Source organism: Monodelphis domestica, chromosome 3 (genome assembly GCF_027887165.1).
Source record: "Monodelphis domestica isolate mMonDom1 chromosome 3, mMonDom1.pri, whole genome shotgun sequence".
Lineage (NCBI taxonomy): Eukaryota > Metazoa > Chordata > Mammalia > Didelphimorphia > Didelphidae > Monodelphis > Monodelphis domestica.
The window spans coordinates 357457779-357482120 of record NC_077229.1 but is presented as its reverse complement, the minus strand read 5'-3'; the positions used below and the strand labels follow the sequence as shown (position 1 = coordinate 357482120).

Genomic DNA, 24342 nt, shown 5'->3' with positions numbered 1-24342 from the left:
AGATTTTTAACCACAGAAAATACATTTCATCTACTTGGTAAGTTACACATTAAAAGTCATTAATATCTAATGGTGGCTAAGGGTAGTTCTAGCAGGTTAATTACAGTATGTTTCCTTTTACATTTTGAGTTTTGTCATATATGTGTAATTTCAGGTACAACTGTTTCTTCCAATTGACTGCTATTATTAGATGCATTTATACTAAGAATAACAATAGACTCATCATCCTCTCCATTCTTATAATTTAGAGTTGAATAGTTTCCCAATGTTTTGCTTACTCATTTTGTTTGGTTTCTAAGGAACTATAGTGGAAGATTATAAAAGATCATGACTGAAAATTTAAGAAAAAAATTCATAATATGTTATTTAAATTTTAATCAATAGAATGCCAGTAATAGAATGAAGTTTTATTTTTTGTGACAAGGTGAACATTTCTGAAATACTTACTTTATCAAATTCTTTATGGCATCTGGATCATAAGCTATGACTTGTCCAATAATGCTACCCTCTTTTACATCTTCATCTACTTCAATCAAATAAAAGGGTTTGCTGAAAATAGGGGGCTCATCAACATCTTCCACAGAAATTTTTACCACTGCCGTATCCTTGAAAGGCCCCAGGTGTTGGAATCGTGGATCAGGGTGTGTATTACTTGCTTCAATTCTAAGAGTATATAACATTTTCTTCTCAAAATCCAATTGCTACAGATAAAATTGACAAGAGTTTTCACATTTAACAACAGCATACTCACTTTAGTCCATGAAAAGTTAAAATAGTAAGTCATAAGTCTAAATGGTAAATATGATTAAATAACTTTCCAAAGTAGTGCTCACATAAATGACAAAGGAAATACCTAATTACATCTAAAAAGGCAAGCTCACTGCAAAACAGGCACTTCATAAATGTTTGTGGAATTGGATTCAATGAGTGGGAAAGGCAGCTTCTATTTTACCTCAGACATTCCTCATCTTTTGTAACTGTATTGAAGTTGCCTCATAATTGGTCTTAGAGCTTTGATCTTCTTTCCTATCCAACAATTCTTCCAAATATCTGTAAATTGATATCATTAAATACATACTTGATCATGTTAACTCCTCTGGCAATTCAAGAATTTAAATGGTTCACTATTGCCTCTAAGACAAAATAAAATTTAAAAAACTTTCAATCTGACATTTAAATACCATCATATTCTGTTTTTTTCCACCTATTTTTTCCAGTTAATTTTAATTCTTTTCACACTGTTCTTTCCAGCCAAATCACTTGCTAGCCCATAAATCATATTCCACCTCTTGCCTCTAAACATTTTTACAAATTAAGAATGAGCTTTGATATTACATGTCAGCCCCCTTAGAATCTCATTTTTTCCCCAATACTCAACTCAGTTGACAATAAATGGCTCTCTCCTCTCCTCTCCTCTCTTCTCTACTCTTCTCTTCTCCTCTTATCAAATGGGTGGGAGGAATCTCTCTCTCTGTCTCTCTGTCTCTCTCTCTTTCTATCTCTCTCTCTCTGTCTCTCTCTTTCTCTCTCTTCCTATCTCTCTCTCTCCCTCCATTCCTCCCTCCCTTTCCTTCTCTCTTAATTTTACACTTCTTTGTTAGAATGTTATCTATTTTGAAGAGGTAACTATTTAGTATTTTTTATATGCAAGTCCTAACACCTAAGTGCTCAATAAATATTTGTTGGAAGCAAGTGTTAATTTTTAGATGCAAATGATATTTCCTTTTTATTGAGTAGTCTGTATTATCTTCAATATTGTATTCTGATGAATATGCATATTAAATACTTAGCACTTTATATGTACTGTAAACATTATTTATATTATACATAATATATGTAATGATATAAATTTAGAAGAAAGAATCAAAAGTAAAATACAATGTGACTGACATGAGGTATTTGTCTAAGTCCTCATTTAACTACTTATGGCATTTAAAATATTCTATATCTGAATCTTCAGAAAATAAAAATGATTTGTCTGTATTAATTTTGGGGAGAAATGTTGAGTTGATATCATATGTTAAAACATAAGGTAATCTAATCATATATATGCATATAATTTAGATTCATATTTGTCAATCTCAGCATATTTAGAGAAAAATTATACTTTCCTAAAATCATCATAATATATACTTGAAGAAAAATTGTCATTGTTATTATTGTAAAATTAAGCTGATGTCTTAAGAAATAATATTACACAAACAGTATTATTCAAAACCATTCAAAAGTAGCTCTTCATGCATGCCTCCAGCCTCCCCAATACCGTATCCTCACCCCAAATAAAATTAACTTCAAAAAAGATCACATTTACTATCTGATTTTAACTTTTACTGCACATTTATAAATATTATTTCTACTTATAGTTGAACTGTTACATTTGGTTGATCTATGATAAAAAGGTGGTCTTATGAGTAATGAACTATCAAAAAAAGTAAGATTATAGGAGATGAATGTTCTCCAAAAAAGGCAGAAAATAAATAAATTCAAACAGCTTCATGGAACTAAAGAAACATCAAAATAGCATATTATGTATTAATTTAGAAAAAAAATCACAATGGAGAAAAGAAACCTTTTTGACAGTAATGATCCCTTCCTGTGTATCCTTGTCAGTAATGATGTCAAACATATTTGAGCCATCTCCTTCCACAAGACTATACTCCATCTCTGCATTCTCTCCCACATCAGGATCATTGGCCTTTATTCTTCCCAGTGGAGTTCCAAGTGACACAGACTCAGAAGAACTGAACTGATAAGTACCTGCAAATTAAATGAGTGTTGTTTTGACATTGTTACTTTAGAAAAATGAGTAATATTAATTTCCCCTTACTTTTCTTATTTGAATAAAGTGGTTTAAAATTGCAAAGGAATTCAGATGATTTTCACCATGCAGTAATTTCTGACCTTTATACCATAAAATTATGAAATTTAAGATTTGGAAGAAACATTAAAGATTATCTACTACAAATATTTCATTTTGCCAAAGAAGAGACTAAGGGTCAGAGATATGATGTAATTTTACTAAAATCTCATACTTAATTAAAGAGTAAGAATTAAAATCTATATCTTATAAATACCAAGGGAAAGAAAGCTTATTTTTTCTCTGTATTTGTTCTGTACCTTAAAAAATATTATATGTGTTTTAGTTTGGAAGAAAAATACACATTGCTAGTTGATTTTTCTCCTGTGTTCTAAATAGTCACTAATCTAAACATCTATCCAAATAGCTACTTTTTAGTTGTTTTTGTCATTCCAATTATACTGTACATTGACAAGATATCTATATGCACAATATGTCTTAAAATTTCTATGAAGATGGGTCATAGAAAACTGAAGCATCAGGCCTTTTAGCTTCATCAATTTTCCCTTTGTATATGCTCCTAAAAAATAATTGGTGTCCCTTATCTTCAAACTGAAGATTGAACTATAGCTTATTAGACCCATGTGGGGGTGAAATTACTTAATTAAAAAAATCTGGAGTATGGATTTATCTTTAAAAATCAAGTTTTATTGCTTTCATTTAAATGGAGCAATGAAATAGTCATTGAAATTGAGAAGTATTAAGTCTTTTCTGAACCACTAATACTCATTTATAAGTTAAAGCCCTGGTTTGAGCTCATTTTCATAACACTCTCCTCATTGAAGAATGATTACTCAGTACTCATTGCATACATGAGAAGTGTTGGTGAAAGCTCAAAAGTGTAGATGTCCTGGCTTTTCTGACTTCCAGTCTCTAAAGAGTAAATGTATCCATATTATTTTCAGGGTAAAGGTCACTAAAGAGAAAAGACTTAGGAACAAGCCAATAAATAGAGGTGCTCTGACCTTAATCACATCTGTTTTCACAATTACCATGCTAAAACTTAAGGAGATTTTCCCTTTTATGAGATCAGGCACTCTACCTGCTTTGTGGTTGATCTATTTCACTCCCAGAGGATTCCTTGTCTTTATGGATTAATGCGTATAAATACTTTTATTCCTATTTGTGATTGGCTTGAATTAATAGGTTTATTTGCTATTCACTATATGTGATGATCTTTGTATAATTAGAAGTTGGTGGGAAAGAAGTTGTCTTTGGTTGTATAAATTAGAAGCCTTCCTTCCTGGTAAGGAATAATAATCAAGAGCACAGCTTGATCATAAAATTTATTTTCTCAGGACTAACAGAATTTAAGAGGCAGAGAAATGTAATTCTAGCCTCTGTGAGGAGAGCAGATTGACCAGCCTCCTGGCATCAATACTTCATTTCCAGCCTGAATGAAAATAAGTTGCCCTTGATAAAGGGTAGGTATCTAGAAATATATTTTCACCTCTCTTTATAAGTCACATCCATTTATGAATTTTAAAGTTTACCACATTTAAGACATAATTTTGACATAAATGTACTTTGTAAAAATTTAATTCCATGAATTTATTTAATTTTAAGAATTATTTTGATATGATAATGCATAATTTTTTTCTAAACCATTTTTAATTGGTCAGCATATTATTTTATATATATTTCTGTCATGATAAAATGGAAAAAGGACCCCTTACAAAGTTCTAAAGTTGCAGTTAATCATGTGGCTAAAGAAGAGGGATTCTTCTTAACTCACAATTCACAATCCAGTAAAACAAATAACAACCAAAAAAGCCCCCCCCCAAAAAAATTACCAGTAAAATAAGTTCCAAATCACATTGCTTATGCTTACAACTTGTGTGACTGGGAATCAATTTTGTGATTGGATTACTTAAGATCCCTCAGGCTTAAGTTCTTTGTCTTTAAAAAAGAATGGGTAAAGTAAATGGCTTTTGATGTATGGCATACACTATATTTATGATCCTTCAATATCTAATTTCCTACCTTTTGAAAATGGGTTCTCCATGTCTGGGAATCTCTTCATTTTAAATCACGGAATCTTTTGGTTCATTCGAGACTCATGCCAAATGTTCCCTTCTTCATGAGCTCTCTTGTCTCCCCCACACACCCCCACCACTTTAGTACCACATACAATTGTATTTCATTTACTGAGTATATTTTGCACCCACTTATCTCTATGTATAATTCCCTTCTGTTAAAATGTGAGCTGTAGGAAAGATAATTTTTATTTTTTTGTTTATATCCCTTTTCCCCATCAGAATGTACTTAAATTTTTGTCTAGTCTGGATTGAATTATATTATATTTACACCAATGTGAGGGAGGGGGTAAGGCATGTTTTTGATATATGAGATGAAATCTAGAAAAATAGAATTAAGTGCTGGACTTTCAGTCAAATAGTCCTGGTTTTAAATGTCAAATAGTATGTGATTATTAAAAATCTTAGCCTCAGTTTCCTAATAGGAATATTTGTAGGGTCTATGTAGCAAAGCTCTTATGGAGTTCCAAGGAGTCAACATATATGTAAAGTAGTTTGTTTAGGTATACCCATATTATTTGATGTGAAGGAATTCTCCATGCCTGACCGCATGGGTAGAAATATTCTCTTGGACTCTTTTGATTGACTGTGTAGTTGGAAAGCCTACATCTTTGAAACTCGTGAGACTGAGTTACTTTTATTCCTATGGACTCTTTCATTTATACCACAGTTGCCATGAGCACTCTAGATAAGAAGAGTAGGTTTCCCTTAACCTCCACTTCATCTTACTCCTTGCTTCTCAGGTTTTCTTGCCCTGGGATTTGTGATCCTATTTTATTTCATTTGCCCTTCTGAGTTTAGGTAACAGTGCAACTTCCAATAATCATTCATAAATTAATATTACCTCTTTATAAATTTCAACTGTATCATTTCTGCAATTTAAATTATGTTATGCTGTATTAATTTCATAACTCGATATCCATATGGTTTGAGTTAAGCTCAGGAATATAGCTGGAGGTTTATCCACCTGGCTTCACTGAGCTCAGGAATCCTTTGAGCTTGCTTGAAGTTAACTTATCATCTCCAAAAGATACATTGCCCAGTTTTATAAACTCTTTCTCTCCCTAACAATCCATTATAGGCACCAGGGAGTCTACTAACAAGTCTTAAAACAAGGCTTGCAAGTTGCTGACGGGCTCCATAAAATAATTAACATTCGTTATTTGTTAGAGAGGTATTGTCACTAATCTCACATGTATCATCCACACTTTTATAATTAAAAAAAAAGATTTCCCTATCCCCATAATGCTGTCTACCCTGTAACCAATTATACTGTCTTCCCTGCCTATCCAACTCTGTACTTACTGAAACTATATTGAGGATGGTGATCCCTATTTATGTCTTTTGTCATTGAGAGAGAACACTAACCCATTTATTGGTTACTGTTAACCTCACTGATGAACTAATCATGCTCAGATTATTGTCTCTCAGTTTGTTTTAATTTAATTTAATTTAAATTTTATTTTAATTTAATTTAAATTAAATTTTAAATTTTATTTAATTAATTAAATTTAAATTTAATTTATTTAATTAAAATTAAAATTTAAATTAAATTAAATTAATTTAATTTAAAAATAATTCAAATGTAACAGCAATATTCACTTATAATAAATCTTTCAAACTTCTCAAAATATGTTCTTTAATTTTTTCCACAAAAACCCTTTGTGACACTGTACAAGCCATAAACTCCCATTTTATAGATGAAGAAATAGAGAATTAGAAAAATTACTAACTTCTATAATGACATAGCTTAGTGGATTATGCAACCTAAAAGTTAAGACATTTTTTAAATTCAGTACTTGTTCCTGTGCAACTTCATGCCTGAAATATATATAATCCTTTAACCATATAATGGCAAGTTTAAGCTAAGTCTGAGAATATCTCAATGAAACACTGAAAGTTTTTCTCAGGTGTCTATTCTTGAGTATTCATTTTAAAGGTCTTTCATGTCCTTAAGCCCTAAGACTCTAAGTTTTCTGCTTCAAAGATACATCTTTCTCCTCCTTTTCATCAGTCATATATTTTTGAGAATCATATCTCTTTCCATGAAGCTATAATCAATAACACATTTTCTAAAATTAAAGAATTTTTCTTAGCATATGAGAATTTTAAAAACAATTACATTATATAAATAAATATTAAAATTTCATTTTAATCCATTCTCTTATTTCAATCTCAAAATATAGGTAAAACTACGGAGAATAAGCATTTATATATGAATTAGCATAATAAAGACTATTATTATCAAGTTAAGATTTACACTGCATACAACATGGGTATATGAACTATGTGTGGCTGTGTGTGTATGTGTATATAAAATGTAAGATTTTTGTGGATTTCCTCTTTCAACAAAGTAGATAATCCCTTGTTTCAAAGGCTTCTATAATAGATTTTAATTATTGATAAATCCACCTAAGCTCTAATGATTTCAACTTTTTACCCAATGATGAAATCTCTATCTGTTATGAAAGATCAAGCTTAGTTAATGTTGATTTACATTATAAGAATGTTGTATATCTAATCTCACTGAGGGGAAACATTTTTTAAATTATTTTTAATTATCATGGTTTTTGCACCCATAATAATGTCAGTCAATCCATGGAGCAGAAATATTTCAACCTGAGCCAACTATATGCTGATGGAATCAGATCTTTTGTGTAATTGAAGAAAGCTCATTTTCTATGTACTCTTTTTGAATGGGTCAGTTGATGATGTACCATATAATTTAAAACCACATGACAAATACAAGGGAAAGCCATATAGGAGTGAATCGCTGATATATTCGGCTAATATTGCCAGGACTTCCAAATAATTCAAAACAACAATGCAGTACGCAACTTTGGATTCATGTAATAATGCTATCACAACAGAATTTTAATACAAATATATAACTTTAGTTGATAAAGTGTTGGACTCAAAGTCAAGAATTTAAATCACTCTTTGATCAATTCTAGCTTTTGACATGATCTTGAGAAAGTCACTTAACATTTCTTTGGGTCTGTGGCTGAAGAAACTAGAAAAGTATTACAACATAGAAGCATTATATATAAGAATTACTTATTTGTATCAATGTGAAGAATTTCTATACTTGACATTCTAAACCACAGTGAGATCATAGATCTGGACAAACAAGTATTAGAAATCATGTGGAAAAAAAACACTTATATTAGCCCATTTGGAAACTGCTTTGGGTCATCATAAATTTCAGATAAAATCTTTATAGTGAAATAATTTATTACTATCATTTTAGTAGTACAATATTCATTAATATTAGTTAAGTATATATTGTACTATTCATTAATTAATATTCATTATCATTATTATTACTCTTATCAAATGAAATTAATTTTTACACCTGTCATTTAATGATAAGGCTTAGTCATTGAATATATGTAAGCTGATTTAACTGAATTAAATTAATTGACCTGTTAATGATTATGTCATGATTGGTCTAATATATTTGAAGAGCTGACCTCTAAGGCTGAAGTTGTGCTAAGTAGGGATTGGAATGATTGTCCTCATTAATTGTGACTTTAGACTGATATAGTTTATAATACTGACCAACTCCTCCCAAATCGGATGGCTTTGCATTTACCAATTTGGAATTTGGTAGCTCTTTATGGATTGACAGAAAAGAAAAGTTGGTAAAGTTAGAAAGTGAGGTAATGAGGAGGAAGAAAAAAAAATATATATATATAGGGTTGTGGACTGACTGTTGCTGGAAAAAAGAATTAAACATTTAGACAAATAACTAGAGTTCTTATAATGCTTTCTACTACACAACTCAAACACTAATAAACATGAATTCCTTTATTTTTAATTATTGAGGAAGTTAAATGACATTGACTATTTAGATTTGTTTTAGACTTGTTACCCATAGAATTCCAGACGAATTATAAAATTTCTCTTAGGCTTTAGTTTTCTTATTTCTAAAAAGTAGACAATAAGAGCACATGCCACTTCTGTTTGTTGATGTTCAAATAAGCTAATGTGCATATAGTGTTTTGCAAACCTAAATTGCACTATAAAAATATAAGCTATTGAAAAGATATGCATAATATTGTGGAGCTTTTTCTCACTCATTCACATATTCAAAATTAACTTTCTATTCTTTAAGAACTCAACAGGGAATCTACTTAAAAATGATGCTGTATCATGAAAATGAATTGAAAGAAATTTTTCAAATATATAAATTTAAATATTTCTTACTCTGGGGAAATCGTGGAGGATTGTTGTTGACATCAGTCAAAGTGATATTCACTGTGGTTGTCCCTGATAATCCACCCATCTGTCCACCCATATCTTTGGCCTGGATGACCACTTGATACTGTTCCCTGTTTTCTCTGCTCATATCTGGTAATGCTGTTTTTATTATGCCTTTCGGAGAAAGGAGAGAAAAGTCATGCATTTTAAGTACCAAAGTTTTAAAATATATTCATGCAATTTATACTGGACAGATGTTAATCACAGCAAACAAATAAAATTTAGGTATACTGAAATAAACTTTTTGATCCAGGATCAATTTAATGTAATTTCCAGAATAGAAGCTTTCTCATATTCCATTGTTCACTATATGGTCTTTGCTAAATCAATTTAATTATCCTTTTGATAAGTTTTTCAGTCAATGCAGATCTTTCAGCCAAATATTCTGTTTCATTTGAAAAACTGCCACAAGCTTCAGGGTTTGTCTCTTTCTTAGATTGCCTCATGTTTTAATTTTTTGAATAAAGCTCTTTTAAACTTTGGGTTTTATAATCTAGCACAATAGAATAGCATTTTAAAAGCAATGTGCTTTTCTTTTTAAGGAAGAAGACACCACCCCCATCACATTCTTAATGTTATGAAAATAGTTAAAGTCATATAATTAGTGTTTTTTAACAATATGAACATTCTTTGAATTGTTAAAAAATATAAGATACAAAAAATGGAATTAATTTTCCTTCTGTTTCTAAAATTATTACATTAGCCATAATATCCAAATATTATTTTCTTACCAGATTCTGGGTCCACTGAAAAGTATGGCTGTCCTTGGAGTATGCTATACACTATTTTGGCACTATTTCCATAATTGGCATCATCTGCATCTGTTGCCAAAACTTGGATAACAGATGTACCTAAAGAAAAATTACCCACAACAGATATATACATGCTAAAACACAAATGATGAAATAGAAAGTCTTGTTTTGGTAGTCTGTGATCAATAAACATTAAATCAGGAAGGGATTAAGACCAGTCTTTGACAAATACTACTATTCATTCTAGTGAAAAATGTGTTTGGTAAACCAATAAGGATATCTCGGCTCTTCTTTTCTCCATCTATTTTTATTCATTTAAACTCTTTTATTTTAATTTTATGTCTCTAAATATATATTGAATAATAAGATTTTACTATACAGAAGGATGTAATGTGATTTAAGTCTACCACATTTTTAATCTTTTTGACGTACTTTGAAGGGAGAAGATTTTACTTTTTACATATACTGAATACAGTATATGTGTAATTTTCATATAAAGTAATTATTGCTAACTGAAGATAAATACTAAATACTGAAGGGTATACTTATAGCCCTCCTGCTGTTACTTATTTGTATAAATTTAACCATTCTTTGCTAATGGAATGAGACACAAAGGAACCATGTCTTTGTTATGAATCAAATAATGAAAGGCTTGGAAATAAAAGATTTTATATATTTTCTTTGTTGTGTGTGTTATCATGTGTATGTAACTATGAAATATTTTATGTCTATCTTTGTTACTCAGCTTATGTAGAAAACAAAACTACTTATCAGAGTGACTAGAGTAATGTACATGGAGTGAGGAAAACCCAAGTTTAAACACTTATTAGCTATGTGACACTAGCTTCTGGATGCCTCAGTTGCCTCACCTACAAAATTAGCATAATAACAATATCTACTTCACAGAGTTTGTGAGAAACAAACAAATATTTGTAAGGCACTTAGCATAGTACCTCACACAGAGAAAATGCTTAATAAATTGTTCTCTTCACATCCCAGTTTAAATAGAATAGAGAAGTATAGGGTAGTGAAGAGAATTTTTGATAAGGATGCAATAATACAATAATATGTTTTTTGAATATGACCTCATGGTGAGTTGCTTGTCTGAAGATCAGTCTTTTTACCATGAAGTAGAGATAGAGGCTATATCTAATAGTTATTAAAAAATCAAGAATCATTTCAGTGAAGTGGTCCCTAAAAGGGCCACTTAAACTGTGTCCCTTTTAAGAAGTAGTTCCTCACCAATGTTTTCCTAAACTAATTAAATCATATATTAAAACAAGTTAATGATTCTACCTAGATCTCATGGTTATTGTAAAGATAGAATTATCCCAATTTTAACTGGTTTCCTTCCTTCCTTCCTTCCTTCCTTCCTTCCTTCCTTCCTTCCTTCCTTCCTTCCTTCCTTCCTTCCTCCCCCTCCCTCACTTCCTTTCTCTTTCTTCCTTTCTTCCTCATTTTATCTCTTTTCCTTTCTCTCGGTTTCTTTCTTTCTTTCTTTCTTTCTTTCTTTCTTTCTTTCTTTCTTTCTTTCTTTCTTTCTTTCTTTCTTTCTTTCTTTCTTTCTTTCTTTCTTTCTTTCTTTCTTTCTTTCTTTCTTTCTTTCTTTCTTTCTTTCTTTCTTTCTTTCTTTCTTTCTTTCTTTCTTTCTTTCTTTCTTTCTTTCTTTCTTTCTTTCTTTCTTTCTCCCTTCCTTCCTTCTTCCCTTCCTCCCTCCCCCCCTCTCTCTCTTTCTTCCTTTCTTTCTCTCTTTCACTTTCTCTCTCATTTTATCTCTCTTGCTCTCTCTCTTTCTTTTTTCTTTTTCTTTTTCTTCACTGCCCCTAAGACTGCATGCAAATAACACAAAATGGGTCATTTTCTAAAGGCTCAGAAATAATATTTTGCCAACAAAATTAATGATCTCTTTAATGTCTTAAATGTAGCATTGTGAAAAGGAAGTTGAGAAGAAGAAACTTCATAGAATAAAAAATTGCAAACCCTTAAGCTAAGTTCAAAATTAAAAAATAAATCATTTAGCTTCTCAGCCCACAAGAGAATAAAAACCAGTGCCCTGAAAATGGAAGAAAATCATTCCTATTTGAAAGAGACTAGTACTGAATGAAATAAGAGATATATGAAATGTTTCACTATATTAGATGAATTCATTTATCTAAGATATGGTGAAAAGCCTTACATGTTGGATATTACTGGGTCATAATACAGAAGACTTAGAAAACTTTATTAAGCTCCTAAAATTAAAACAATACAACAAATATAACAAAAAAAAAATAAACGGTATTCTAAAATAGAGGAGAAATAAGCAAGCTTTCTGAGTTTCATATCTTATTTACACTGTAGAAAACACTGATTGTTTTTGAATGACCTGAATATTTTACAAAGATAATGAGAAAATATTTAAGTGGTTTTAGCTTGAATAATCTCAGAAAATTGCTTTATATCAATGTTCTCATACTATGTCTATCAATTTTTAGGTATATGGATTTCTTACTACTTAAAACATTCCACTTGTTGAACTAAAATAAAGTGAAAGTTGAATGGGCCAACCTCAAACTTTAAATCATTATTTAATAGTTTTCACAAATGTTCTTGTCTCAGGTTAGTTACAGGTCTGCTATGGAAAAATAGTTTTCTTTTTCACATTGAAAATATAAATTAAATTTACTATGACTTCATATGCTAAATAAGGGCTACTTTCCAGAGATAATGTCTGAGAACAGGAATATGCCTGTAGACTATATTCTCTCTCTTTTTTTCTATGCCTAGTTTATTCAAGTCAATTCAAGAAATAGTCATTATTTGACTACTCTGTACCAAAAATTTAGGGCATTGAATTATAGGTTCATTATACTTGGTACTACATCTTTATACTTTGGAACATTGCAATCATATTATTACTATTATTAATATTAATTATTTTAAACTGAGTGTTTGAAATTGGTATAGGGATTTCAGAATTAAGAGAATATCTTTGTCTAAGTAGAATGGTCTCTGTTCATTTTACCTAAGAGAAAAGTCTACAGCACTGAGAAGTGATAGTATTCATACAGTAATAAATTTCCAATTCCCTATAAGTCCTCACAAATGAAATTATACAAATCATTATTTCTGTGAAAATCATCTATTTAATTACAGATGATAATTCTGTTAATTTCTTTTACATGGTCATGGATTTTTTAGGTAGAAACATATTTACATTGATGATGATCATAGCCTATAAACTGGGATATCTGGATTATACAAACTTGTGTCTGAGGACAACACTTCCTTGAAATGTTTGTCTATATTGCTCAATTAACATACAATTCTATTAATATTTACATTGCCCTAATATTGCTATAGCTATCTTCTTATAACTGGTAATGTATGTTAGGAATCAATGTAAAGTGATATATAACTTTTTTCTGTATATTCTCTTTTTTTGCTTAGCTCCCTCTTTTCACCCAGTCTCTCATCATATTTTACCCTATCCCTACTACATTTACAATGCATAAATGGGCCTTGATTTGAACAATAATCACTGAGCAAAAAAGATTAATCTTCATAATGTGTCTTTGGAAAATAAATATTCAGAGTCTCCATCCTAACCACCTGAAATATTGCATGCCCTTTGTCTATATTAAAACTTAAGAATATACTGTAATTCAACATTAAAAATTTAGGGATATTATGAATTAAGGTTAATTATTTTGTGTTTAAGTGGTCTTATGGAAAAACTTAGCACAGTGGATAGAAACCTAGATATGGTGTCAGTTTTTTTTTTTTAATATCTGTTCCTAACACATAACAGTTGAATGAATCTAGGCAAATGCTCAGTGATGTAAAGAATTCTTTATGACTTTAAATTGCAGAGCAGTTATTGTTCAGCTCTGGTCAAAGGAGTTTCCATTCCATAACATAATGAAATCATAAATTCAATTCCCACACTATGATAATGATGGTGACAGTAAATGAAGAGGAAGATTCCTTTTGAGTGGCAATAGAAGAAAGAACAAGCAATCAAAATGATACCTTAAGAAAGAACACTGAAACAACCATGTAGTCTTGGAAAAAAATAGAGAAACTTAGAATTTGTAACAAGGCTTAACAGTTCATAGAAGGTAATTTTCTATAACCTATTCCTGAATTTAAGGGGAGGTAACCCATAAAAAAGAAACCCATAGCATTTTATTGGAAAACTTCTTATTTTGGTTTTTACTGTAGAGAAAAAGCATTTTTTTTCAGGAACAAGACTATATCCTCAAGAAATGGGTCTTAGGACTTCTAAGAAATCTTTAAACTTCAACATCTCTGGTTCTCCAGCTGACATAATTAATACTTCAATGCCTGATCCTACTCAGAGTCAGTGAAGCAATCTTAAAGATTAGGCCCTTGACAACAATTGTATTAAGGGTCCGGATGAACTTTCTAAAATGTGTCACAAGGGTTTTCTTTATTAATTTAGACTCCTTTTCTGCAAAAGATCAGGAATGTTGTCCATGAGTCTTTTTGTGAAACTGGAGGATTTTCCATGGCATTGTATATTAAGCATTTTTGTTTATTTCTTGTTTTCTTTTGAAACAAGATGTTTTAGCCTATTCTGATTTTAGAATAATACAATTTATTTTCTACCCCACTACTATAAGGAAAATAGTTTACTTCATAGATTTATTAAAGTTAAAGGAGATGAAGTATTTGTATGCAAATTAAAATGTGTAAAGTATTAGAAAACAAAATGTAATAGGAAAAAAATGCCCAGTTTTCCCCCCAAAAAAACCTTCTAGAACTTTATGTATATTCTTTTTCATTCCTTTGAACTAGACCTAAATCCCTATTTGTATTAAAGCAATATAATAAGTGGGAACCTAGTTTGTTCTTGTGTGTGTGCATGCATGTGCATATGATGATGATTTTACATACCTATATTCCTATGTGTTGGTCACTATGCTAAGCATTTTACAATTATTATCTCATTTGATCCTCTCAAAGAACCTGACCTGAGAAGTAGATGCCATTATTTTCCCTATTTTAGAGTTAAGAAAATTGAGGAAGCTAAGAAGTGTTTTGCCCAGATTTACACTACTAATAAATGTCTGAGGCAGATTATTTGAACTCTAGACCCAGTGTGCTATACATTATGCCCCCTTGTATTATCTCAAGTGTTAATCTATATTGGTAGAAAGAGATTCTTCACTGAGAATAACAGATACTAATGAAATTAGTTTTCATTCCCCTTGTTTGTTTGCATGTTTGAACAGACATTACAAATGTTACATTGTGGAAGAAAGCATTTAATATAGGTTGAATTTTAGGAAATAAGAAATCAAATAGCTACAACATCATTTGTATCTATTTATCATTACAAATGATGATCACACTTACTATAAAATATGATTACTTTAACTAAAGAATTTTAAATTATGTATGAGAATAATGTATACCTACCGACCCCAGACATTTCTGGAACACTGGCAGTATATAAGTCTTTTGTAAATTTTGGTTCATTGTCATTGATATCATGGATTTTAATGATGAATTCAGATTCAGGCTCCACTTGTCTTCCAGTCTTCCTGTCTATAGCCTTGGCACGTAGCACATACAGGGATTTTTCTTCTCTGTCTAATTTCTTTGCAGCATGAATATCACCTGTATTTTCATCTATAATGAACAGACTGCCAGCCCCATCTCCTGTTAATATGTATTTTAAATTTCCATCGCCTTTATCTTGGTCTGTGTGTAGCTTCAGGGAAATAGAAAAAGAAAAATACATAAATATATCTATTGTCATTATGAACCAAATCATTTGATACATAAGTATGTCTGTTCAAATCTTAACTATAATTGGGGTCAGCAATGGTTATCTTCTTTCTGTCTTATGGTTGGAAAAATTACAAATTTCAGACTGTCAAACTAAAAAATCACTAAACAAATGGATAAAGCCATGAGGGTATATACATGATAAGAAAGTAGCATTAAAATAAAATGACAGTAAACATGAGATATCGTTCAAGTAAATTCAAAATTCCCAAGAACCCTTCTGATTAAAGATTAGAAAGGTCTTCTGTTCTACAGCTTTATAAATGGATAGATGACAGACAGAGTCAGATAACATTTTCCTTCTTTGTATAAAAAGTCCTGGTGCTTTTAAAGAGAATTGCATATAACTTTAAGAACTTCCTTCAGTTTTTAAATTTTGGTGTCAAAATTATATAATTCAAAATTTTATTTATACTGTCTCATGTCATGGCCTGCCTTTGCCTCAAATAAAAATTTAATGTGATATCTTATTTTTATCTCACATTATTTGGTTATTTTATAAAGAAAACTGGTATCTGATTTCATTATCATATATGTGCAGATAAGTTTCAATATATATTATTCTTACTAGTCAACATGTTAAAGAAATTGACACATTATAAGCTTTGTCCATGAGTTAAATAATCTTGCTGTAGTGATTAAAAGAAAACAATCAATTCAAATCACTGCATTGTTCTAAGTAATCATGATTTAGAGAAGAATCCCTATCTATTTTGAACAGATATTTTGCCTCCCTCAATGTTCTCAGGAGTCGTCTAGACTCTTCCCAAGGGCAGGGGTTTAATCATTCCTCTGTCTTTGTCTGGCTGTCCCTCTCTCTTCTCCTCTCTCTTCCCCTTACTTCCTGCCTTTCTCTCTGTCTCTATCTTTCAGTCTGTCTATCCTTCTATCTTTCCCCCCTACTTCCTCTTTCTACTTCCCAAGTGAATGTGTGAGTCCAGAGTATCTTACATTTCAGTGACTAAAATTATTTCAGAGTATTTTCTGAAAGGAAAATAAGAATATTAGGGAATTTGAGCTAAATAAGTTAAGAAAGTGATATGCCAGTAAATACATCTAATGTTATTATAAGCAGGTTTAAGAGAAATTTAATGTCCAGGAAATGGTAGATGGTAATCCCTTTATATTTTATCATTGTCAGACATGTTCTAGTTCATTTTACTAATTTTCTAAGACTACCTGTTAGGAAAGTCATTGAGAAACAAAAGATACTATAGTACACCATGTTGAATATTGCCAAATCCATTTCATTTAGAAATGCTAAAAGAAATTTGAAATGTTCAGCCTTTTGAAGAAACAACAGGGTAGACATAATCACCATTATGAAGAATTTTCCAGTGACATTGACTTTCAGTATTGAGAAAAGAAAGAACAGATGTAAGTGAACATTGAGAAAAAGTAGAAATTATCACAGAGTCCCCATTACTTTGAGAGCAAATCATTCCAAAATAACTGTATTTCAAAATGAAAGATGACAGAAATCCTTATCAATATACTTGTTTTAGATTTTAGCCAGGCAGTTGATAAATGCTCCCTGATATTTTTATGGGAAAAAGTTTAGAGCTGTTGATTAGATACTAATACAACAGATCAATTCAGAAGGTGATCACCATTGTAGTTGTCCAGAGATTGGTGTTTCCTCTTGTGCTATTTAACATCTTTTTATTGAGTTGTATGAAGGTGTCACTTACATATCTATTTAATGTACAGATGACTCAAAGCTGGGCAAGTAATCAACATATATGATGACTAATAATAATCTTGAAGATAATTAACACTTATGTTGTATTTTAATATTTTCAAGGTGCTTTGAACATATTATATATTTTGCTTCTATTTCCATAAGTGTCTGAGTAACCAGGAATCCTAAACTGATTATAAGAAAAAACTTAACAGAGATAAAAAAATATCTTATACGTGACTTCAAAAAATCAACTTCACAAGTATATTATAGAGAAGATTTGTTCAAAGAAAAGGTTTTTATTTTAGTTTTTAATTTCTTCTAAAAAATCCATTGGCTTTAGTAGCCTACAGAGATATATGAATGATGATTATAGGGATGGAAAAAATTTGAGAAATTAAAACAATAATAACTAAATTATATTGTATCATATTTTGCAAAGAACTTTATAAATATTGTTTCATTTTTTTCTTCTAACAATCCTGTTAGGTGCTAGATACTGTGCCCAATTTAGAGATGAGACAACTGAGGTAGGAGGGATTAAATGGCTTGCCCAGAGTGACACTACCTAAAAGTATCTGTGGAAAAATTTAAACTTTGGTCTTCCTGATCATATTCACTACACTACATAGAATTCTCAATATTTGTGAGGTATACTCTGCCTTCCTCAGATCATATCTTTAAAGTATATGACAATTTTTATAGAAAATGCATTGATGAGCTTAAGAGTATCTTAAAAGGGGCTCCAAGAATGGTGATGCACTATGAATAGTACAATAAGGGAAAATTCAATTGATTCTAGTTTAAATTAGAAGTATCATCATAGGAGCAATGAATTGAAGTTTAGTTTTAAAAGGTAAATAAAAACATGATGTTGGAGGTAGGGATCTGGCAATTAGAGCTATTCTTAAGAAAAATGGGATAGAAAAGATAATAAAGAAAAAAACTTGTACAAAAATATAGCCTTGCTCTTTGTGGTGGTAAAAAAAAATTAGAAAATGAGGAGGTATCCATCAATTGGGGAGCAGTTGAACAAATTGTGGTATCTGATGGTGATGGAATACTACTGTGCTGAAAGGAATGATGGACTGGGGGATTCTTTGTTAACTTGAAAGATCTCCAGGAAATGATACAGAATGAAAGCAGCAGAACCAGGAGAATGTTATACACAGAGACTAATACATTATGGCACAATCACATGTAATAGACTTTGATCATAGCAGCAATGAAATGACCCAGGACAGTTCAGATGAAATTATAAAAAGAATGCTATCTACATCAAAAGAAAGAACTGTGGGAACAAAAACACAGAAGAAAAATATATGATTGGTCATATAGTTTGGTAGGGATATGATTTGGTTTTTAATGTTAAAATATCACTCTACTGCAAATATGAATACCATGGAAATAGGTTTTTAATAATGATATATGTATAACCCACTAGAATTTCTTGTTGCCTTTGGGAGTGGGGAGCAAAGAGGGAGAGGGAAATCATGAATCATGTAACCATGAAAAATATTATAAATAGAAAAAGAAAAACAGGATGCCTCAGGGAGTAGTAGGTTCTCTCATCAAAAGTCATCAAGCAATTTGAGAATGATTAATTTTTGTTATGTGACGGTGATGGAATACTATTGTGCTGTAAGGAATGATGAACTAGAGGATTTCTATATGAACTGGAAGAACCTCCATGAACTGATGGAGAGTAAAATGAGCAGAACCAAGAGAACATTGAATACAGAAAGAGAAAAGTTATGAAAATATCCAATGTAAAATGCAATGACCCAGGGCAATTCTGAGGGACTTATGAGAAAAAAAATGATATCCACATCCAGAGAAAGAACTATGGGAGTAGAAACACATAAGAGAAGAATATGACTTATTACTTGTTTATATGGATACCTGATTTGACGTTTTGGTTTCAAAAGTTTGCTCTATTGCAAAAGTGAATAATATGGAAATAGGTATCAAGTGATAACAACTTTTGTATAACCTAGTGGAATTGTTTGTTTGCTCTGGGAGGGGGGAGAGAAAGAAAATATATCAGGTAAACATTAAAAATATTTAAATAAATATTTTAAAAGAATGATTGCTTTTCAAATGTGTGGACTCTTTTTCAGTTATAGATTGTGCTAGATTCCTTCCAACTCTTAACTTTCTTTAATTTTAAAAGCAGTGAATTGGGAATTCTAATTAGATTTCTTTAAGTTTGCTGAGGATAATACTAACAACAATACATAGAAGTGGAAAAGAAAAATTTAAGCTTTATATAAGAAAACACTTCTTAAGAATGAGAACAAACCAAAACTGAAATAGGCTACCTAGGAAAGAAATGAGTTTTCTCTAACTGAAGATTTCAAAGTGAGGTTTGAATGACCAGTTGTCAAGTAGGATGTGGCAGGAATTCCTGTTTTGGAATGGGTTGGATTAGATGGCCCATGATATCTCTTCCAATTCAGATTCTTTGATTTTGTGACCTTACTTCAATCATTTCAATTCTTAAGTAAGCGCAACATTGTACCAAAAAAATCCCATTAGTGTCAGGGGAGGTTTTTCTTGTGCAAAAATGTCTGTACAATCACCAGTAGCTTTCATGGGATAGACATTTAAATCTCTTTGCTCTAGTGGCAAACTGAGATTTACTAGTATGAAAAGACTTATCATCTACGAGGCCCTAGGTTAAGAAGCCCTAGCTATTATGAATCTTCTGTCAGACACATATATAATACCTTCCCAATGGGTATTTGTGGAGATTCTCTGTCTCTGAAAAAAAATAGTTTAGCCTATTACTTCATCAATCATAAATACAGTACAGTATAAATAGGACAAGTAACAAGTTTGATTCATAGCCCTTGACAATAGGATTCACTACATAAAATGGCTTCCTAATTATATTTATCCTCCCTATGATATAAAAAAGATAGCTTCTTTACTAATATTGTTTTGGCTTTATCTAAATATTCTTTGCATAATAATGTACCATGAAAGAAATTAATTTCTAATCACAAAATTGCTTGTCAACTAATTCATTTAATGTACAATTGACAAACAATAATAGAGAATTTAGCACTTGTTAGGCACAGTACTAGGTATTGTTAAGGATACAAAAATGAATAAGTCATTTTGCTGTCTGTCTAGGAAATGACAATCTAGTACAAGGCCAAATGTGCTAAATGCAATGAGAGAAATAGGAAGAACTTGGCAGTGGGAAAAAACAAGATAAATGGAGGACATGGCATTTGAATTGCACTTTGAAAAATGGGTAATACTTTAGAAGAGAGAGATGAGAGATGGCCTTCTAAAGATTGGAAAAAGATGAGAGTGAAGTTTCAGAGGCAAGATTATAAGGATGTTTTTGTAGTAATAAAGTAAAGAAATAGTCATATTAAAAATATCAATTTTAAAGTAACTTGTTTAAAAAGAGTTTAATCAAATCCACATTAATTTCTCTGTTCCTAAATGTACTTTCTCTGTACAATGTGATGTGCTAATTGTTGGGAATATAAATAAAACACTGAAGTAGCCCATACCCTTAAAGTGTTTATATTATACCAAGACAAAACATGTAAACATAATGAAACAAATAACTGACAACAGGGTGATTTGAGGAGGCAAGGAGCAATGGTACTGAGATTGGGGAAGATGGAAGAGAACCAGAAAAGACTTCAGAGATGAAACCTGAGGAGAATCTTGAATAAATATAATACTTTTTAGAGGTATCATCAAAAAGTGAATAAAATTCCATTGAGTAGTAACATCAAAAATATTGTAAACAAGTAATATAAATGCACAGAGGTGGGTAATAGAATATATAGTACATAAGCAGGATTCTTTGGCAGAAATTTATAATGCATAAAAGAGGATAATATGAGATAACTTTAGAAAGACAAGTTGATGGCAGATTGAGTGATCCTATAAATCCAGGTTTTAGGAATTGATATTTTAACTTAAAGAAAATGAATTAATATAAACTTTATGAGAAGAGTATCATGTTCACATTTTTGCTTTAAGAATATCACTATGTAGTCTTTAGGAATGAAAGATTTGGAAAAGAAGAAATAAGTTAGGGAAACATTACCTGTCTATTACAAAAGTCTACCCATCAGGAAATAAAGGTAAGATATGATGTAATAAAGCTTTAAATAAGAATCATTAATGAATAAGAAAGAAAAAGCAGAGTTATGATTAAAAGAAGGAAAACTAGAATAAAAATTTTGTGTGATAAAATGTGAAGATACACTATAACAGAAAAAGAGGTATCTACTAAATCAACAAATTAAAGTATGGAAACATATTACCAAGTATCCTGCACGTTAATGTGCCTGAAATTTGTGATCAAAACTCCATGGAGTACAACCCACTTCCCATAGAGAAAACATATTCTACTTTTAGATAGCTCTAAGCCAAAATTTTCTTTTTTATACAAAGTTTCCCTTTCCTTTTGCCACCTATAGCCAAATGGAGTAAATAAATTCTAAATTGATAGCCCATGAAATACATGAGGATAGCTATCATGTACTCTTGATTCCTTTATTCTCAAAGTAAAAACATGCAGTTTCTCCAACTAGCTCTTTTTGTCACTGTTTTTATGATGAATATATAAACATATGTGTATATAAATATATATAACATGCTATAGTATGTAACATGTGACATTACAATAATAAAGTATATATTTTCTATATTTTGCCCATATTTATATACAGTAAATCTTTTTATATATTTACATGCAGTAAAACACATTTTTGTATCCAAATTATTCTCTACAATACGTCTGTAACTTTCACAATTCAGGATTATATTCTTTCCTCCTAATATAATGGCCTCTGAAACATTCTATCTGCCTGTATTTTATCATCTCTTCAATTTCCCCCCACACTGTTGTGACACTAATCTTTTTAATGAACCTTTCTGAGTATATTTGGTCTCAATTAAAAAAAAAAAACTTCAATAATTTCCTTTAACTCCTAAATATAATATAAATGCTGACATTTTTTAATGTGAAGTATGAAAGTTGTATAGGTAAGAGTAAGATCAGGCATACCAAGTTTATACATTTGTTCACATCCTTTCTTATTCCTGGCATGCCACATTCCCTCCTGTTCTTCATCCATTTTATTCCTACTATAAAGGGAATTGCTTTTTTTGAAATTTTCATTTCTTAATATTTGTTATTTAGGACTCAAGATCATTCCTTCAACAATTTTTGGTAAATTGAAGACCTCTCTTTGTTAACATTAACCTCACCAGACCAAAACCTGACCAATGGGATATGAAAATTCTCTTAAGGCCTTTATCAATCCCTAAATCAGAATCTAAAAGAAGAATTTCACATTTCTCTGACTCATCATGGACATAAACATCTCCATTTGCCTTTTGATCATTCTATTTATTAACTCAATTTGGGTAAATCTGTAACCTGATTTAGGGGTTGTTAAGATTTGTTATTTAGGAGAGTAGGTTTGACAAATTTTGTTAAACTTTTATGATACAAAAGGGAATTTGGGACTAGGAATCATTCTTTTCTTTCACTTTTGTTCCCTAAGAAGTATGAGGAAGATTGTAATATATAAAAGAATTATTTCTCTTTCCCTGATGTAATTTTGCTGAGTAGAAGCCTGTTTAGATTCCTAATAATGGATCATGTTTATAGTTTCTACTGAAATTTGAAACTATGCTTAGCAAGATAATAAATTGTATCCATAATATCTTGTTTGTATACTTACTCCTCTCTTATGTATATAAGAATATATTCTTAGAATTTTGTAATATCAAACATGATTTCTCCTCAATGTAAGGATAGTAAATTAATTAATATTGCTTTTTATAGAATATATACATTTATTTGTGCCTTTATATAAAGCTATATTTGTATTTAAGGCCTTTATTCCTGTGAAGAGTGAAACAAACTTTGTTTGTCTATCAATCAGCAAATTTTAAATTAATCAAAAACTTCAGCACTCCTACTTAACTCTAAATAAAAGAGTTTACGCATCACTTGCAAAAGTGGGTGACAACTCCAGAAGTCATTGCTCTGCCCCTGGATAGTACTAAGCAAATTGAAAGACTGAAATTGGGTCCTGTAAAGAGGGGAAGGGACAGAAAATGATGTGGAAAAAAAAGACTATAAAATGTCCTGAACTTCCTATTCAAGGAGCTTCTTCTTTGGACTTCTTATTTAGAGGTGGCTTCTGTTTTGGAATGCTTCTTTGAAGGACTTTTCCTGAGGACTTTACCTTAGGGGGCTCTGAGTTGGGGAGCTGGGTGAGTAACTGCTCTTCTTTTCCCAGATTTCTAGAGAGTTTGATTCGAGAGGTCTTCCTTTCCTGGAGGAGGCCACATTGGTAGAACCTTTCCTAAAGACAGTACCAGATTTCTGGCTGAGGATTACTAGAAAATCCACATGGGGACAAAGGACATGGTGAAGCCCCACCATAGCTGAGCAACATTTAGGGTGATAGGCTAGATAATTCTCTACCTTATTATATTTTCCCACTTTCATTCTTTCCACATCTTTCTAAATAAAGCTACTAAAAGTTATTTTGACTCAAGTTATCATATCTTTAGATTGTTGACCACAATATTACTATAGAATTCTCATATTAGTATGAAATTTAAATTTCAAATTCTTACATTCCCTTCTTATGATCTTTATGTATTGGAAGAATATTAACCTTTGGAATTTGATTTCATATTTTATAAGTAGAATGCCAAGGAATTGGGTTATACATCCCCCCAAGAAGCTGTTGATTTTCATTTGAAAAGACAATCCAATATACTTCACTAAACTTTTGCCTGATAAATAGCATATATCTCTCAGCTGTTTAATACTCCCTTCTTTACTGCTTTTATCTCTAAATCAAGTTAAAAAGTCTTCCTCTTTGGACAATAAAAAATAATGTGATTATTCTTTTGAACTCAGATGTCTCCCAAACAGTTTGTATCAAAGATTTTCAA

The 24342-nt window shown here is 30.9% G+C and overlaps 1 protein-coding gene across 2 annotated transcripts in view; it reads right to left on the bottom strand.

Annotated features, from left to right (window-relative positions):
• Nucleotides 1–24342, bottom strand: part of CDH9 (cadherin 9) — a 259796-nt gene that overhangs the window by 32308 nt on the left and 203146 nt on the right. For both annotated transcript variants that reach the window (XM_001374806.4, XM_056824262.1), the window contains exons 3-7: nt 15333–15627; nt 9888–10007; nt 9103–9270; nt 2570–2757; nt 448–701 (exon numbers count right to left, since the gene is read on the bottom strand). In XM_001374806.4, coding sequence (XP_001374843.1) covers nt 448–701; nt 2570–2757; nt 9103–9270; nt 9888–10007; nt 15333–15627 — 1025 coding nt within the window. The remainder of the gene's footprint in view (nt 1–447; nt 702–2569; nt 2758–9102; nt 9271–9887; nt 10008–15332; nt 15628–24342) is intronic.